The sequence below is a fragment of the Pelophylax lessonae genome, assembly GCF_965119305.1.
Source record: "Pelophylax lessonae genome assembly, chromosome: 6".
Classification (NCBI taxonomy): domain Eukaryota; kingdom Metazoa; phylum Chordata; class Amphibia; order Anura; family Ranidae; genus Pelophylax; species Pelophylax lessonae.
Genome location: NC_138773.1, coordinates 170104553 through 170122302, shown reverse-complemented (window position 1 = coordinate 170122302; position 17750 = coordinate 170104553). Strand labels below are relative to the sequence as shown.

Below are 17750 nucleotides of genomic sequence, written 5' to 3'. Positions count from 1 at the left end.
GTGAGAGGAGAGCAGTCAGGGGGAAGAGCTGATTCCAGGAGACTGGAAGAGGAGTGAGGGAGTGTTAACCTGGAGCTCCAAGTAGCTGTGGGATGGTTAAGATGAGCTTTTGATTTACTTGAAGGTGGTGAGCAGGCAATCATCACTTTTCACAAGTTATATTTCAAACCCAGGAATATGGACTTTTTCCACATAAGAATCACTGGGTGTTGTACATCATAAGATATATAGTTGTGTGTATATATGGACTACATGTATTTTATATGTTGAAGTGTTAAGTGCAGCGCAAGATATATACATTTGTACACAATACCAGGCAGAAAGTCTGTCAAAGTAGTCAAGCCCACAAAACTAAGGGAGAACATCTCATATGAAAATGAAGAGGTACCTGTTGAATCTTTTGCTGTTCAGGAGAGTTAAGCAACTCTTGTGGAAATGAGGACACATTTCTCCTTTTTAGAATCTGCTCGTCTTTCCTGGTTTTTCTAAGTTCCACATTGACCTCAACTCTTCGTCGCCTTAGTTCCTAGAGAATTAAATAGATGGGCAATAAAACTGGCATTCCTAACCATAGTGCAGTGTTGCAAAATTAAGTTAAAGATAACACTGTTCTTATTGCATGTAAAGAACATCTGATCCAGTTATGGTCTCCGAAATACTAAAGACAGTCTGAAAATACCCATCTTCAGACCTCCTAGATGGCAAGTCAACTGACCTTTAAATGTACCCAGGTGATTGCCAATTTACCAAGATAAAACTGATGAAAAGGGTTGTATCCATCCAGTGCAAACAGTTAAACCATGTAAAAGGTCCACTGCATAATGTACACACACACACGTATGGAACAGGAGTTCCCGCTACCTAAATGGGGCCTGACAGTTGAGAGTCTCAATTAATTCCCTCTATGTACTTGTATAAACCTAATTGCAATCCAATTGCACAATCACTATAATTTCCTTTAAATTTACTAGAACTCCCATTTGCATCAAATCAGACAGACCCTTGCACTACCATAGCTGATCGATCTAAAGGAGAGATTGTACAGATATGAATGTGAATGGTCAAGACTGGTAATACATGCCCTATCACCTTTTTCTGTGATGCAAAAAAAAGAATGAAGGAGCAGACCTACAGGAAGTGATGCAAGGAGAAAGAATTTATTAAACTCAGACAAACATAAAATTTAAACCTTTTGTGCATGAGGTGAGGGAAGAACATAGGAATGACTGGGCAAGAAATTACTACAAAAAAAAAAAACTTTGTAAATCTAAAGTGAAATTCTGCTTGAAAAAGGTGAACTTTTAAAAAAGGTAGCAATCAGAAAATCCTGGCAGATCACCAGGTAAAATTAGAGAAGGCTGAAAAGAAAAACGAAGGCAGGCACCATGTCTATGGACTAGTAAGCTGCAAAATTTACACATTGTTTGATACACATCGTTTGAGTTTAGAGGTTTTAAAAGTACAATGAGCATGTGAACTTACTGATGCATCTTTGCCTTTATTCTTGAACTTTTTCATACGGTCATCTGTTTCATTTACAGTAGGCATCCTTGCAGAAAAGTGCTTTAGTGCTCACTTCAAGCCTAAGAAAATCTGCAGTGAAAATGTAAAAAAAATGAACATAGTGCAATTATTTTAGTTATTTTTAAAAGCTTAAACTTCCATACTTTAAAATTAAAATATTGAGGTTTGTTGATAATTAGCGGAAGCTTTCAGAAACTCTGCAATTATTAAATTTACATAAACTGTTATGAGAGCAAGCAGTAAAAGCATAACCATATACAGACGCCCCTCACTTAAAGCTCCATTCCTTTGACTAGGTCATTATGTGACTGTGTCCTTGGGGGAAGAAAGGCTTGAGAGAATGGAAACCCTGCAGAGGTCCCCAGGAACCTATGGTCCACTATCAAAGTGCCAAATCACTGGGACACCCACTCCCATGGACATCTCCATTAAGTTTTTGCCATTTATGGACTTTTCAACTAAGGACTACTCCTGTGCAGGCATGTGGGAGCAGCCACAGATAGGTGCAGTTAGGGCATAGTTAAGATGTTTATACATGGTATAGATGTGATGCTGAACTTTAAGTTGTTCAACTGCCATGAACCTGGTCTGACGTTATTCAAGGGCTGCATGTTGGGTCTTGGCTTAAAGAACCCTGGACTGTGATAGCACTACAGGGCACGCACGAGACCCACGCTATGTGTATTGCAGGGTTTCATTTGGTTACTGGAGTGAGGCAACAGTACAATGGACTGAGTGGGCAAGTGCCCTGCATGTCTCTGAATGCAAAACATAAGTCAGTACAAACTTACTTGGGATAAAATATCTTATGGAGGAACTCCATACATTGCTTCACAAAAGTAGCTCATCTGATTCGGGTACCCCCTTAATGTCGAATTCTTCACATGACTAAAGCCCCCACCTGGTCCCAGGCATTGGTGAGCATGCCTTCGAGCAAGGCGTTGCTGCATGTGCATTTAGACACCGCCCACGAGGTGCTACACCAATATTTCAAGCATACTGTATGGGTAGTGGGTTTGTGTCAACCATCTTAGGATATTGTTTTAAGGTAGTTTTTGCACCATTAACAGTTTTAATATACATTTATAAATGTTCATACAGTAAGATGAGATGCTAGATGTGAAACTGCAATTCCGACCAAGTTTCTCGTACAGCATACAAAACTAGGGATGCACCGAAATTTTCGGCCGAAAATGGGCCTATTGAAAAGACGTGCCTCTGGCCGGCCGCCTCTCAATGATGTCCCTACTACTACGATCTGTGCATGAATGAACAGACCGGGCGGGAGAGCGGGCGAGCGGCCGCTAAAAGCTGTAACTATGTAAGCGCTTCACTTCACTTCCCTGTCATGCGGGTATCTCCTCTGACAGGGAAGTGAAGCGCTCACATAGTTCTAGTTATTAGCAGCCGCTCCCCCCCCGGAGTGTCAGTTCATTCATGCACATCGTCCCGCTGACAGGGAAGTGAAGCTCTCACATAGTTACAGCTATTAGCGGCCACTCGCCCGCCCTCCCGCCCGGTGTGTCAGTTCATTCATGCACAATTGCACAGATCGTAGTAGTGACCAACCAGTGGCAGTTAATTAACCCGTTTGTGCTGCATTAGTGCAACCAGTATCAGTGCATCCAGTGTTAATTAACACTGATACTGGTTGCACTAATGCAGCACAAAGGGGTTAATTAACTGCCACTGGTTGGCCACTAATGCATCAGTGACCAGCAGTGGCAATACATTAACCCCCTCATGCTGCATAATACAAATACCATTGGTAATTAAATTAACCACTATACTGCGACAGGGTGGCAGCGACAGGTGTTTTTGGTGTATGCCCCTCTTCTATCCAATTTAAATTTTGGGGGAAAAAAGTAATTTTCGGTTTTCGGCCAAGGGCATCCTGCATTTTCGGCCCAAAATTTTCATTTCGGTGCATCCCTATACAAAACCATTAAAATCACAACTTTGCAGATGATTTACTTCTATGTTTCTCACCCAAATTCTTCCCTTCTTGGTATAATGTCCCTCATTTTGGTCATTTGGTCTAATTTTAGGTTATTCCATTAATTTCGAAGCACCCTAATAAACCCATTGTCAAAAGCCTCATTGGAGCAACCAATTTCTCTATTTGATGCAAGGAAAAAGGTCTTAAACTTTGCATCTATACCCAAATCTCACAATCTATAGAAAGGTTAACATTGCCCTGGTGCTACGCTCAGTAAAAGTCTCTCACTACATGCAAACCTTTTAAATATAGCGAATATGGGCAGAATAAGCTCTCTCCACATCATACAGGTTCTCCCCCTATTCCTTCTCCTCCTATTCCTTAAACACTCTGACCTCAAGTATTTCTAAGATGTTCGAGAATCCCATCTGGGGCAGGAGAGCAACCATAGGCCTATGTACCCTATAACCTTCCAGCAATAGAGGTCTTAATTTTTCAGATCTGGAATTGTATACCCTAGTCTCTTTAGATACTCAAGGTATTGGATCCATGGCACCTTGACATACACAGATACTGAACTTGACCCCGCAAAACAACTTGTTATATGTTCATATACATAAAGAACTCCTGCCCGAGCTGTCGCAAATTTTCCTATACTCCACGTGGTTGCCATGACATAAGTGCACACATGCTGCATGCCAAAAAGCCATGCATCCCTTTCTTCCCCTGTGGAACTCGACTTCATTAGAGCCTTCTGTACTTCCTACTCTTGAAACAGTTGCACTGTGAGGGTCTTTGTAATATAAAGCAACCATTTCCCTCCAATATAGCTTTAGAGAAATGTCCATGCCTACATAATCCGTTTTTCCTAGGTGAAATCCTATATTGTCTGAACCATTAAAAATGCTTTTACAAGGACTGGGGAAACATACTGGACACCCTACTCTACATTGCTTCTTTCGGCTGCTTCTTTCGGCAGCTACTAGATTATACTTAATCGCCTGGACTTTGGGCTGAAACGCTTCTAAAATCATTACGTCAAACTTCAGATACAATCAAAGCCAAAATGTATTACAAAATTGGCTTTTCCGCCATTCTTATATATCCCCACATTGCTCCTATCTTGTGGGCCTAAGCGCCTTAAAATGAGGCCATTTAGATGCAGATTTGCACCATGCTTTTTGGACACATCCCAAGATGAAACCTTTTTGGCACTCAGGAGTGCGCTATGCCAATATCCCAGGTATCAAAAGGCTGTACCCAACTTATGTCCCTTGTGGCACAAAGCTATTCTTCATCAGTGGATTTACCTGATACCACCCCCCCCCCCCCCTTCTCTGTTCATAGCCAAATGATCTCATGTTTTCCACATGGAATAGGTGGAGACCTCCTTAACCACTTCCCATCCTCCGGTGGTAAAGTGGTTAAGGATTCACAGGTCCAAAGTTTTAGAGGTCTGGAATCCTTTATTCAAACCTTGCCCTTATTTACTATATCTAAAGTAAAATGTTTCCAACACACCCAGTGGCATCAAACTAGATTAACCAATGACCCTCCATTTGAAGTCTTACCCCCAACTTAACCCAGAATTTATTTTGTAATCTGTTGACTGATGCCTCCGCCATTTCCCTACCTCCTAACTACTGGACTGATTACTAGCCATCCAAGTGCTTCTTACCATTCATCCCTTGACCCAGCGCTGCTAGCTCGTCAACAAGCTGCGCTAGTAACAGTTAAATAGATTGTCTTGTTTTATTGGCCAAATTTTGTGAAAACTTAATTGTGTTCTTGCATAATTAAAAAAAAAAAAAAGTTTGATGCAATAATCTATTGTAAAGCCAAATGATTGCAACAAGGCGGTACAAGATGCAGGTTTAAAATAATTTTCTGTCACTTAACAGAATGATGCAATCCCTCCAAACAATTAAAATAAGGTGCCTTGTCACACCACACTTCCTATATTAGAAAATATATATTAATTGGTAAGCTAATGTAAATATTTAATAATTAATTAGTATTTAAAGCAAAAATGTCCAGCCAATACTTTTTCATCCATTTGGGTAGAGTAAGCAAGGAGTAGAACACCCGTCATGTTTTTATTGCCATCTTGGGTTCTGTCCAAAAGATTTTAGCGCACATACATACATGTCAATGTCTTGACTATTTTATATTAATTTTGCAACTCATTTGAAAAGTGTGCGTTTTCATGGAAAACCTGAAATTATCTGGGTGACCCCAAACTTTTGAACGGTAGCGTACGTTTTGAGTTTGACGTTAAATATCAGGGTTAAGTTGGTGGCCGACTTTCAGATAAATGCGAACCCAGCGGCAGATTCACTGCAAGATCACTTCCGATTCTGGGACTTAAAAGGGGATTAAGTGTCAATTTTTTTCTCCTCTTCTTTATGCTTTAAAGGGTAAATGAAATATCTGGGGTCTTTTTGAACACATTTCTCTCAGAGGACCTGCTGTGCTGATTTCTATTACAAGGGATCTCAACATTTCTTGGAATAAGAACAAAAGTGAAAACAATTAAAAATAAAACTGCCATTAAAGAAAAAAAAAAAAAAAAAAAAAAAAAAAAAAAAGTGCCCCATCACCAGTGAGGCATCGCTGCAATTGTTGGACAGAATCTCATCCAACTCTAAACAGTTAACCTGTAAACAATTTTAAAGCATCGCCTATGGAGATTTTTTTGGCACCATCGGTTTGTTGCCATTCTACAAGCACATGCACTTTTAAAGCGTTACATGTTAGGTATCAATTCAATAATATCTTTCACATTATACAGGAAATTTGGGTAATTTTTTTTTTTTAAAATTCATTAAAAGTTTGAAAGACCACTGCGACAGAGGATTGCAACGACCGCGCCTTCATTCTCTACAAAAAGATACATACCAAAAGTTTGGACACACCTTCTCATTCAAAGAGTTTTCTTTATTTTCATGACTGAAAATTGTAGAGTTACACTTCAAGAGGTAGTCACCTGAAATGGTTTTCACTTCACAGGTGTGCCCTGTCAGGTTTAATAAGTGTGATTTCTTGCCTTCTAAATGGGGTTGGAACCATCAGTTGTGTTGTGCAGAAGTCAGGTGGATACACAGCTGATAGTCCTACTGAATAGACTGTTAGAATCAGGGCTGTCTTTAACACAGGGCAAAAGGGGCAGCTGCCCTGGGTCTAGTCATTGTTGTGGGGCCCAAAGCAGCTGCCCCTTGAGCCCCCAAATAGTTGATAAGTGGATTCAAGAGGGCCCAAGAAAATTTTTGCCCAGGGTCCAATCAAGAATAAAGACGGCGCTGGTTAGAATTTGTATTATAGCAAGAAAAAAGCAGCTAAGTACAGGAAAACGAGTGGCAGAAGAGACTTGTTTGGGCTAAACACAAGGAATGGACATTAGACCAGTGGAAATCTGTTGCTTTGGTCTGATGAGTCCAAATTTGAGATCTTTGGTACCAACCACCGTGTCTTTGTGCGACACAGAAAAGTGGAACGGATGGACTCTACATGCCTAGTTCCCACCGTGAAGCATGGAGGAGGAGGTGTGATGGTGTGGGGGTACTTTGCTGGTGACACTGTTGGGGATTTATTCAAAATTGAAGGAATACTGAACCAGCATGGCTACCACAGCATCTTGCAGCGGCATACTATTCCATCCGATTTGCGTTTAGTTGGACCATCATTTATTTTTCAACAGGACAATGACCCCAAACACACCTCCAGGCTGTGTAAGGGCTATTTGACCAAAAAGGAGAGTGATGGGGTGCTGCGCCAGATGACCTGGCCTCCACAGTCACCGGACCTGAACCCAGTTGAGATGGTTTGGGGTGAGCTGGACCGCAGAGTGAAGGCAAAAGAGCCAACAAGTGCTAAGCATCTCTGGGAACTCCTTCAAGACTGTTGGAAGACCAATTCAGGTGACTACCTCTTGAAGCTCATCAAGAGAATGCCAAGAGTGTGCAAAGCAGTAATCAAAGCAAAAGGTGGCTACTTTGAAGAACCTAGAATATGACATTTTCAGTTGCATACTTTTTTGTTATGTATATAATTCCACATGTGTTAATTCATAGTTTTGATGCCTTCAGTGTGAATGTACAATTTTCATAGTCACAAAGATAAAGAAAACCCTTTGAATGAGAAGGTGGGTCCAAACTTTTGGTCTGTACACAACACACACACACACACACACACACACAATTTATTTAGAGGTTCCAAGCAATTTTCTAGCAAAAAAATACAAATTGACTTTTAAACGTGTATGAAAAAAAGTCTTTAAGTGGTTAACATCACTTGAACCATCAATAGCCGAGGACTGTTAGATTACATTTGGGTTCTTGGCTTTAGCTAGGGATATGTAATAAAAAACCCCCAAACACTGGCCACTACCTATTATCTGATCCCCTCCACCTCTCCATGCCAGCACCCCCCTCTGATCCCTTCATGCCAGCATACCCCCCTGATCCCTCCACCTCACCTTGCTAGCACCCCCCCCCCCCTCTGATCCCTCCACTTCTCCATGCAGCACCCCCCCCTCTGATCCCTCCGCTTCTCCATGCCAGCACCCCCCCCCCCTCTGATCCCTCCGCTTCTCCATGCCAGCACCCCCCCTCTGATCCCTCCGCTTCTCCATGCCAGCACCCCCCCCCTCTGATCCCTCCGCTTCTCCATGCCAGCACCCCCCCTCTGATCCCTCCGCTTCTCCATGCCAGTACCCCCCCCCCCCTCTGATCCCTCCGCTTCTCCATGCCAGCACCCCCCCTCTGATCCCTCCGCTTCTCCATGCCAGCACCCCCCCCCTCTGATCCCTCCGCTTCTCCATGCCAGCACCCCCCCCTCTGATCCCTCCGCTTCTCCATGCCAGTACCCCCCCCCCTCTGATCCCTCCGCTTCTCCATGCCAGCACACCCCCCTCTGATCCCTCCACCTCTCTATGCCAGCACAACCACCTCTGATCCCTCTGCCTCTCCATGCCAACACATCACCCTCTGATCCCTCCGCCTCTCTATGCCAACACACCCCCCCTCTGATCCCTCCATGCCAACACATCACCCTCTGATCCCTCCGCTTCTCCATCCCAGCACACCCCCTCCGATTCCCTCCGCTTCTCCATCCCAGCACACCCCCTCCGATTCCCTCCGCCTCACCTTGCCAGCACACCCCTCTGCTTCCCTTACCTAGCACGAGTCTCCAGCCGCCCTCAGTAGCACTGCACCTGTGCTCGCCTTATAACACCTGGCTGGGCGCGGCAGCCATTTAATCAGCAATGTTTCAATTGACATAAACACGTGACGGCTCTTATAAAGTCAGGAGCCTGGAATAGAAGGAGCGCTGTGAGGGAACCTTACATTGTGTATAGTTTATTATGGCGGTGTGACCAATATGCCGGGACTATAACAACCCTTCCATTACTGACTCCACTTCCACACACACTAATACTAATCACTCGTGACGTCATTCGTTCCTCCGGCCGCGCATGGGCTCCAGTCTTGTGTGGTTTTGGGAGGTGGCCGGGCGATGCACTGAGCATGCGCACTGCTATTCCGCTTCCTGTTCCAGACTCCATTGTATCGGTAGATTCGCGTTGACTGACCAGAGTCCGCGAATCTTTCTATCCCCGGTGAGTGACGGTCAGTGGTGTAGACAGAGAAGGCGACAAAACATAGCTGAGTGTGTGTGAGGTGAGAGGGGCGGACATTTCTGGTGCTAGCAGGCGGCTAAGTGAGGGGAAGCGGCTGTGGGAGAGGTCAGGTCTCCTGTGAGGTGTCCTTGCCATACCTGACAATGAATCATTGTGTGCTGCTTACACTTCCCTATGGCTGATATTACTTTTTATTTCTTTACAGCATTGTGAAATGGGTGGCATGGTTGTTGGGCTACTAGTGAATGGATGCTTTGCCCATGCAGACTGGATGACTGGTTCACTTTAAAGGGATTCTAAATGAGGAAAGAGGAGCTCCAGTCTCCTGTGTAAAAATAAAACTTCTGCAGCTACAAAAACTGCACTTGTAATAAAATGCCACCCTTGTGCCCCACAATGCTCACCCCAATCGTGTTCACCTCTCATCCTCTGTCTTCAGCGCCGACATCTTAACTGTGGGCATCCGGCTGTGACAGCTTGCGGCTTCACAGCCAGGTGCCCACGGTGCATTGTGAATGGTCCCGCAGTCTTCTGGGACTCCTGCTGGGAGGAGAACTTCCGCTTCCAATCACGTAGACAATCTGGTCGGAAGTGGGAGCTGCTGCCTGTCAAATTCAGGAACCCCCCCCACTTCCCAGGCTGGGTTCACACTGGTGCGATTACAGACATCGCATGTAATTCGCACTCAGGGCCGGTGCTTCCACTAGGCAAACTAGGCCCACTGCAACCTAGGGGCGCAGCCATGAGTTGGCACTCTGTCCATCATGAATGATCCTTGTGAGCTGAGGGGAGGGGGCGGCAGTGGGGGAGGAAGAATGGACAGAAGAAGATGCCAGGTGTCTGGGACAGTGGCTGAACTACCAGGCCCGGGCTTTCCACCACTGTTGGGGGGGGGGGGGCAAGAGGCTGGAAATGAGCCCACATGAGTGCTGCCTGCATGATGATCCTCTTTGGCTGGAGCTGAATGGTGTAAACCCTGGGCAGGAAGTGACTCTCTGCACTGAGCTGGTGGACAGCCGTTCATTTCCCTGGGTCGGTATTAAGCAGGGAGCAGAGGAGAGTTGAACCTGACCCCAAGTTTGGCACTGGAGGGTGGCACCTTTACTGGAGCAGAAACGACGAGGCACCAGAATGGTCTGAGGAGGTTGGGGATTAGGGACGTGCGGAGTTCTCAGACTGCTGCTTCTCCCTTCACCAGGAGCCGGTTGGAGCTGTGGTGAGCACTGTGGTCCAGAAGAGGAGCATCCTAGAAGAAGGAATCAGCAGGATCACGGTGAAGGAGGGCAGAGTGCGGGCCACTCTCTTCATACCGCCCAGTGAGTGTCCCCAGAACAGGGGGTCAGGGTTCCTGGGTGTGAAAGGGAATCGGGGTCACCACGTGTGCCATGGGGGATAGGGGTCACCGGGTGTAACAGGGTTTCGGGGTCACCAGGTTTGCAATGAGGAATTGGGGTCCCTGGGTGTGCCATGGGAGACCGAGGTCCCCAGGTGTGACATGGAGGAACATCAGGGTCCCCAGGTGTGACATGGAGGAACATCAGGGTCCCCAGGTGTGACATGGAAAAACATCAGGGTCTCTGGGTATGACATGGAGGAACATCAGGTGCCCCTGTTGTGACATGGAGGATCATCGGGGTCCCTTGGTGTGGCATAGAGGGACATTAGGGTCCCCAGGTGTGACATGGAGGAATATAGGGGTCACTGGGTATGACAGCATAACATAGAGGAGCCATCAGATCAGGGTCACTGGGTATGACATAGAGGAGTTTTTAACCCTTTCCCTTATCTTTTTGCGGGGGGGCGCAAGTAGCTGGTCTTGCCTAGGGCGTAAAATAGTCTAGCACCAGCCCTGTTCGCACTGCATTGCTGTTCACATCACATGCAATGTCTGTGCGATGCAAATTCAGCCATACAGTTTGTATGGCTGAATATGCATTCAGATCAAAATGGTGCAGCAGGATCCTTTTTTTGGTCCGCACTGGAATCCGATTGCATGGGTGTTCACTAGTGATCAATCCATATTGTTGTACTCTTGTGGAGAGATCTGGGAACCCAAACCCTTCCTCTGCACTTAAAAGCATTCAAAAAGCAAAGTTTGGCTGTTTTGAATGCTGTAATTTGTTTGAATTTGGCACGATGTACCCGAAAGTGATGTCATGTCCGGGTTTTTACATGGAGACCCGATCAGAGCCAAATGCGGCTTTGATCAGGTCTTCTCTTCGGCGGCCATGCAGGATGGTTGCCTGGGATGGGAGACCCGGGCGAACCGCGGAAGGCGGTGGACGTCCCCTCCTGCACCTTGTAATGTGAGCTTAATAAATTTGTTATTACTGCTTCAATGAGTGGCGCCTTCTCTTTACTCTGCTTACATGTGGGATCTCGCTTCGGCCCTGTAAGAGCTGCCCTAACTAACACACTAACACTGTGCTTTTGGAACATTCACCATCAGTCTGCTTAACATCTCACCTATTAAGACTGTCTTGAACAAAGGACCCATCCCCCAGCAAGAGCGCCTATTCTTATTCCTTTTGCAATAGCTCCTTGTAATGACAGCCGAGCAGCTTCTCAGCCGTATCGGTTGTCATTACAAGACAGCCCACCGTCGGCTATGGACGCTGGTACCGGGGTAATGCGTCTAGCTGCAGGCATCATTCTGGTACATGTACTTTCCTGAAATTTTGGTAACCTCAGGGGCCGATTCCGATATATCGGGGAAAATGCAGATAGGCCCTCGATATATGGGCTGTGCCGATAATCGGTTGATCTCTAGTGTTCACACCCATGCGCTCCAATTTCTGTACAATTTCACAGTTCGCACTGTGATCTGCACACTGATTTGGGGGTGTCATTAAAGTGGTTGTTAAGCCACTATAGTTATGTTTACACCATCCCCTCTGTTACGGGAAGAAGTTTCCTGTACTAGCTTTCACTTTTTAAAATCCGCGTAGTCGTGCTGGGCTCTGCCTCAGCTCTGTGTGAATGAACTACAAGCCCCAACATCCTTTGCGGTTGTCTGCTTGTAGTTCTCAATGAATTACTATGATTCTGTGATAGTTCATTAATTTGTTCCTGTCAGTGTATATGCCTGCTCATATGGGATGAGCGGGTATATAGATATACTGACAGATCTGAAGACCTGCCTGGCACCAGCAATGATTTACAGGCTCCACAAGAAAAAAATAATCAATGCACATTTTTTTTTTTTCCTGAAAAAACAAAAGTGCGTTTTTATTTTATTTTTTTCTAAAAGGTGAACTTATTCTTTAAAGCAGAACTTCCCCTTTTGGGTGGAGCTCCACTTTAAAACGGAGTTCCGGGCACAAAATCAATATTTTTTTTTTGTGCCCGTCCGCTAGTTCCCCCTTCACCTGAAAAGGAGTTGGATAGTTAGGTTTTTTTTTTTTTATTTACTCACCTTGTAATTGGAGATCGAATATACTCACCTAGTCTTCACTTCCTCCCTCTGTGCCGCGGCTCCGCCGTCACTTCCGGGCTTGCACTGATTCCTGGGAGCTGAACGTCATCGCTCCCAGGAATCAATGCGACGGCACCGGCCCCGCTCGTCACTTCCGGGCGACGCCGCATTCCCCTGCTAAACAGCTTCTGGGCATGCCCAGAAGCTGTGGAGGAATGCGGCGCCGCACCGGAAGTGACGAGAGGGGCAGGTGCATTCTGGGAGAAGAAGACGCGGAAGAAGACGCCGAAGAGGACCGCGCCGGCTTCAGCTGCCCACAAGAGAGATGGAAACGCTGTGGAAGAAATTTTATAAGTGAGTATTTCTTCTAAAAGGTAAGTGCGAACCGGGACAGATCAGAGGCTAGCCATTGTGGAATGTACTAGCCCTGACTGTCCCGGGGGTATGTTTGTTGAAAAATGATTTCTGTGCCCGGAACTCCGCTTTAATTTTTTTTTTACCCCAATTCATTCTCTGCTTTAGGGTAAAAAACCTTCTGTTTACAGGGCCCACAGTCCCACACCCTTTATATTTCCATGAGACCCATCTCGATCCAGCAATGTGCATGACAGCAGCGGCTTTCTCTGCTATCTCCCTCCTCACAGGGCAGATTAATTGCAGTGGGAGCCATCTGTCAAATCCAATGATGAGGGAGTTGGCTGGGACAGGGCCAAGTTGCACTGCCTGCATCTTTAGATACGCCCAGTGCAGCTCGGCCCTGTCCCCCCCTCCCTCCCTGTCGGGTGCAAGCCCACATGAGTGACCCTATAGGAAGCAGCTTTCTATGGTGGGCACTCGCATTAGAGGAGAAGCCAGGAGCATCAGCGGGAACTCCAAAAGAGAATTGGTACAAAACTACTGTATAGTAGTACTAGTAGTACTACTATACAGTAGTACTGTTTGTATTTTTGTTTGAACACTGCAGTATATATGAACACTGAGGGAGATTTACAAAAGCCTAGTAGTATTTTTTTCATTCAACCTAGTAGAGCTGAATGAAAAAAAAACTTGACTGCTCAGGAGGAGCCGCTGTACTAACAATCTGATGTTAATGCAGCAATCTCCCCCACTGTGCTATTGTATCCTGACAGGGAGAAGCCCCCCCCCCCCCCCCGTCAGAACTCTCCGCCATTGGCTGAGAGCACTGATCGGGAGTGGATCGGCAGACATTTTTTGATCATGCCCCTTCGACAGAAGCCAGCTGAACCGATTGCAGTATTGCAGGGGTCGAATGCCACTTGGCTTGGCTACAGTGACAGTGCATATTGTTTTTACCACTGGATCCCAAAGGGTGTCAGTTAGTGTCCGACTGTTTTATTGCAAAAAGTGAAAAAAAAAAAGAAAATATATATATATTTTTTTCTAAATTGTCTATTTTTTTGTTTATAGCGCAAAAAAAAAAACCCCCGTAGAGGTAATCAAATACCATCAAAAGAAAGCACTATTTGTGGGAAAATAAGGACATGCATTTTATTTGGGTACAGCATCGCACAACCGCGCAATTGTCAGTTAAAGTAAAGTCAGTTAAAGTAACAGAGTGCTGTATCGCAAAAAATTGCCTGGTCATGAAGGGGGATGAATCTTCCAGAGGTCAAGTGGTTAACCTGGAGCACTCAGAATCTGATGCAGCTGTGCATGGTAGGCCATCAGCTTCTAACACAAGCTTGTTTAATTAAGCTTTGATAATAAGACCTCGTTCACACTGAACACGGCTTTGAAATCGTGTGACTTTACCTGAACTTGTAAGATTTTAAAGCCACATTTCAGTCAGACTTTGGGGGGCGACTTGAAAGACATCTGTGCGGGTTCATGCCCCCGAAATCGCCAAAAGTAGTGCAGGAACTCTCCCATTACCAGTAAATGGCTGCTATTTGACCTGTCAAATAACACCGATGTGAACTGGGGCTAAAACCTGAAAGCTGATTCGTTTCAATGCACAGCTCCACCAGATTATGCGCACTCGTTTTAGTAAATCAACCCCTTTGTATTTATATTTGTGTTCACAGACCATTTTGTGTTTTCGTTTTAACGCTGTAGTATAGAGTATACACTGTAGTATATACTGTATATAGAGTTTTTTTTTTTTTTTTGATGTAGAGCTGCTTTATTGAATGAGTATCATATGTATTACATAGAGGTGTTTTTACAAGCTGAAATAAAATGCCCAACGCCTGTAAACATGGCCTTTTGTAAGCTGTGTGTTCATGAGCTCTAAATATACAGATGCTCCATGATTAAATCAGCTGCTGAAAGTGAGAAAAATTTACAGTTAAGTATGATAAGGCAAAGTTCCGCTTTAAGTACTCCTCCCCTGCCACATATGGCATGCAATTTTTTTTTATGGGGGGGGAGAGGGTACCTAGTTTTGACAGGTACTCCCTGCCACTTCTGCTCAGATCGCCTAGGTGATCTGAGTGGAAGTTCTCTCCCTCCCTGCAGTCTTCTGGGAAATATCATAGGAGGCGCAGTGTGATTCACGCATGCGCAGTGGGCACCTGTGAAGTTGCAAGCTGTCACAGCCAGGTGCCCACAGCTGAGATGCCGGTGCCGGGGAGAGAAGGAAAAGCTCAGGTGAGCATATGGCTGGATCCTGGGACAGGAGAGTGTGTGTTTATTCAAAGTCAGCAGCTACAGTTTTTGTTGCTGCGGATTTTTATTAAACACAAAAATGGCTGGAGCTCCTCTTTAACCTTTGTTCTGCTAGGAAATCAAGTATGTGTAAAAACATTATTCCACTGTTACAGAATTTTTTAAAGTTCTCTGCATTTTACTGTATGCCCACTCTGCTGAGCATGGCATAATCAAAGCTGTAATCCTATTCAGGTTATTTCACTGTGCTATAGTTATTATCTTGGCATTTTCTTGTGACTGTCTTTTCAGAATGTTATATTTTGATTTGTTCTAAATATGTTTTTTTTTCTCTTTTAAAAGCTGTAGAGCTCATTGAGGAGAAACAAATTCAGAATGTCATTATACCAGTTCTTACTTGAACCTATCAGTTGCCACGCCTGGAATAAAGACCGCACACGTAAGCCACTTATTTATTTATGTCTGGCTTATATTTATATTATAAATAACATTCAGTTGTTTATATGTATGCCATCACTTTGAGGGCTATGTATGGCCAAAAATATTCTTATCAAAATACACATGGCATACATAGCATTCCCTGTCCCTCTCCCCAGCTACCCCAACCCCACTGTATTTGTTAGCAATTCCTGCACTATATTCACACTGCTCAGATCAGTGTTGTGTTTTCTCTGTTTCATTAATGGGAAGATTAACAAGGTGATCTCAAAAATAATAAAGCATATACAATTGCTACACAAGCCATACTGTAATTTAAAGTTATTAAAATACCTTTCCTTTTCAATCTGCAGTGTTGTAATTTGCAGTAATATTCAATGCAGTAAAGCAGCCTGTAGGCCTTCTGTGCATATTTGGTGTACAGAACGTCCCCAGAAATGTTATTTCCTGCTTGTGTGATTGGTTCACTGATTTTCGTTGCAGTCTGGTCTAGAAAACAAGTCAGATTTTAGGCATCCTCTGTCCCATCCCCTGTTATGCAGGTGTGAAAAAATGCTGAAGAGTAAGAATGCTTTCCAAAATATATAGTTTGTTTATTTTTAACAGTTTACAAAATGCAAAGTAAGTGAATAGAAGAAAAATCTAAATCAAACCAATATTTGGTGTGACTACTATTTGGCTTCAAGTCAGCATCCGTTCTAGGTAAACTTGGACACGATTTGTTTGGGGGGCGTGGCCTGACCGAGATGGAGTGAAGACGCTCCGTCTCAGAGCTCTGGCTACCTCAGCACTCCAACGCCTACTAGCTCTCTCCCTGGGCAAACTAACACGTCATCCCACCGCAGAACGACATCCAAGCCTCCCGGCAGCAGTGGCACTCGCTCCAGTGACCTACGATCGCTTTTCTCAGCCACCTCAGACGGAAACCATGGTGCAGCCAAGGTGGCACCCGATCAGCCAGCAGCAAGGTCTCCCACAGCGGATGTAGACGCTTCCCCGGCCAGCTATGCAACTTCCCAGGTGTTACAACAATGAGGACGTGGAGGGAGACTGGGACTGGAGGGCACACATTAAAGCCATCCCTACCAAAACGGACATAGTACAACTGCTTTCCACAGTGGAGCAGTCATTTAAACATGCCGTAGAGGGGCTTCGGGAAGATAGTGTGGCACTGGGCGATTAGAGTGGAGACATTAAAGACTGGCCATGATGATTTACTGCTGTCTGTAGCAGTTTTACATGATATTGATAAGCGACATGAGACAGTCCTGAACTCTCTCATGGATCAATTAGATGATTATGAAAAACGGGGCAGGCGGCAAAACCTAAAGGATCCGGGGGCTCCCAGAGGCCACGCGTCCCCCAGACCTTCTGCCTACGGTTCATGGGCTGTTCTGTCAAATTATGGGGGTGCGTGTATCTGACATCTTTGAAATTGATAGGGTCCACAGGGCCCTTCTCCCCCATGCCACAGGAAGGTGAAAAACCCAGGGATGTCATCTGTAAATTACATAAATATATGGTGAAAGAAGCAGGGATGCGAGAAGCTCGTGATAAACCATTTGGTGGATTTTGATGGCGCCCAGATCACCCTGTTCCCAAATCTTTCCAGATGAACATTGATGCAAAGACGGGCACTACCCCCTCTCCTGTATGTACTTCATGCCAATCAGGCCACCTATAGATGGGGATTCCCTTTCTGCCCTACCACCACCAGAAATGGCAAGTCTGCTGTCCTTCGAAGTAAGGATGACTTACAGCAGCTATGTTAAACTCTAGACCTACCAGATGTGGACTTTTCGGATTGGCGTCTTCAGAACACGATCCCCTTACCTCAGTGACCTGAACAGTGGCGCCAGGCATCATCCAAACATCAAAAGAAGAACCGCAACCGACATGGGGCACCAGGATCTTCGCTCTTGTCCAATTGATTATATCCGTTGGATATTCTGAAGAATCATTTGATATACTTCCCAAATTCCACAAGCTATGTGCCGGAAAGAGACCTCAGAATCGTCGCTGTCGTCACTTTCTGTACCTGATGATGAATTTTCCCACAAATCGTTATCACTCAGTTCTTCAAGTAAGTAACTCCGTTTCACTGTTGCTGTTTTCCAGTTCGTCTAAAAGCGCTTTTGCACAAATAGAACGCTTTTTGGATGCCATGG

The 17750-nt window shown here is 45.0% G+C and overlaps 2 protein-coding genes across 4 annotated transcripts in view; one reads left to right on the top strand and one right to left on the bottom strand.

The window, feature by feature from the left end:
• The window catches only part of LOC309558187 (importin subunit alpha-5-like), a 65474-nt gene extending 56589 nt beyond the window's left edge, over positions 1-8885 (bottom strand). The window contains exons 1-3 of the mRNA XM_082261199.1: positions 8638-8885; positions 1483-1583; positions 389-526 (exon numbers count right to left, since the gene is read on the bottom strand). Coding sequence (XP_082117325.1) covers positions 389-526; positions 1483-1548 — 204 coding nt within the window. The 5' untranslated portion in view covers positions 1549-1583; positions 8638-8885. The remainder of the gene's footprint in view (positions 1-388; positions 527-1482; positions 1584-8637) is intronic.
• Positions 8886-8961: 76 nt separating this feature from the next.
• Positions 8962-17750, top strand: part of ARPC1A (actin related protein 2/3 complex subunit 1A) — a 69126-nt gene continuing 60337 nt past the window's right edge. The window contains exons 1-2 of one of the 3 annotated variants that reach the window (XM_082261201.1): positions 8962-9080; positions 15487-15583. In XM_082261201.1, coding sequence (XP_082117327.1) covers positions 15520-15583 — 64 coding nt within the window. In that variant the 5' untranslated portion in view covers positions 8962-9080; positions 15487-15519. Of the gene's footprint in view, positions 9091-15486; positions 15584-17750 lie in introns of all 3 variants that reach the window. The other 2 variants (XM_082261200.1, XM_082261202.1) reach the window with 2 other exon arrangements.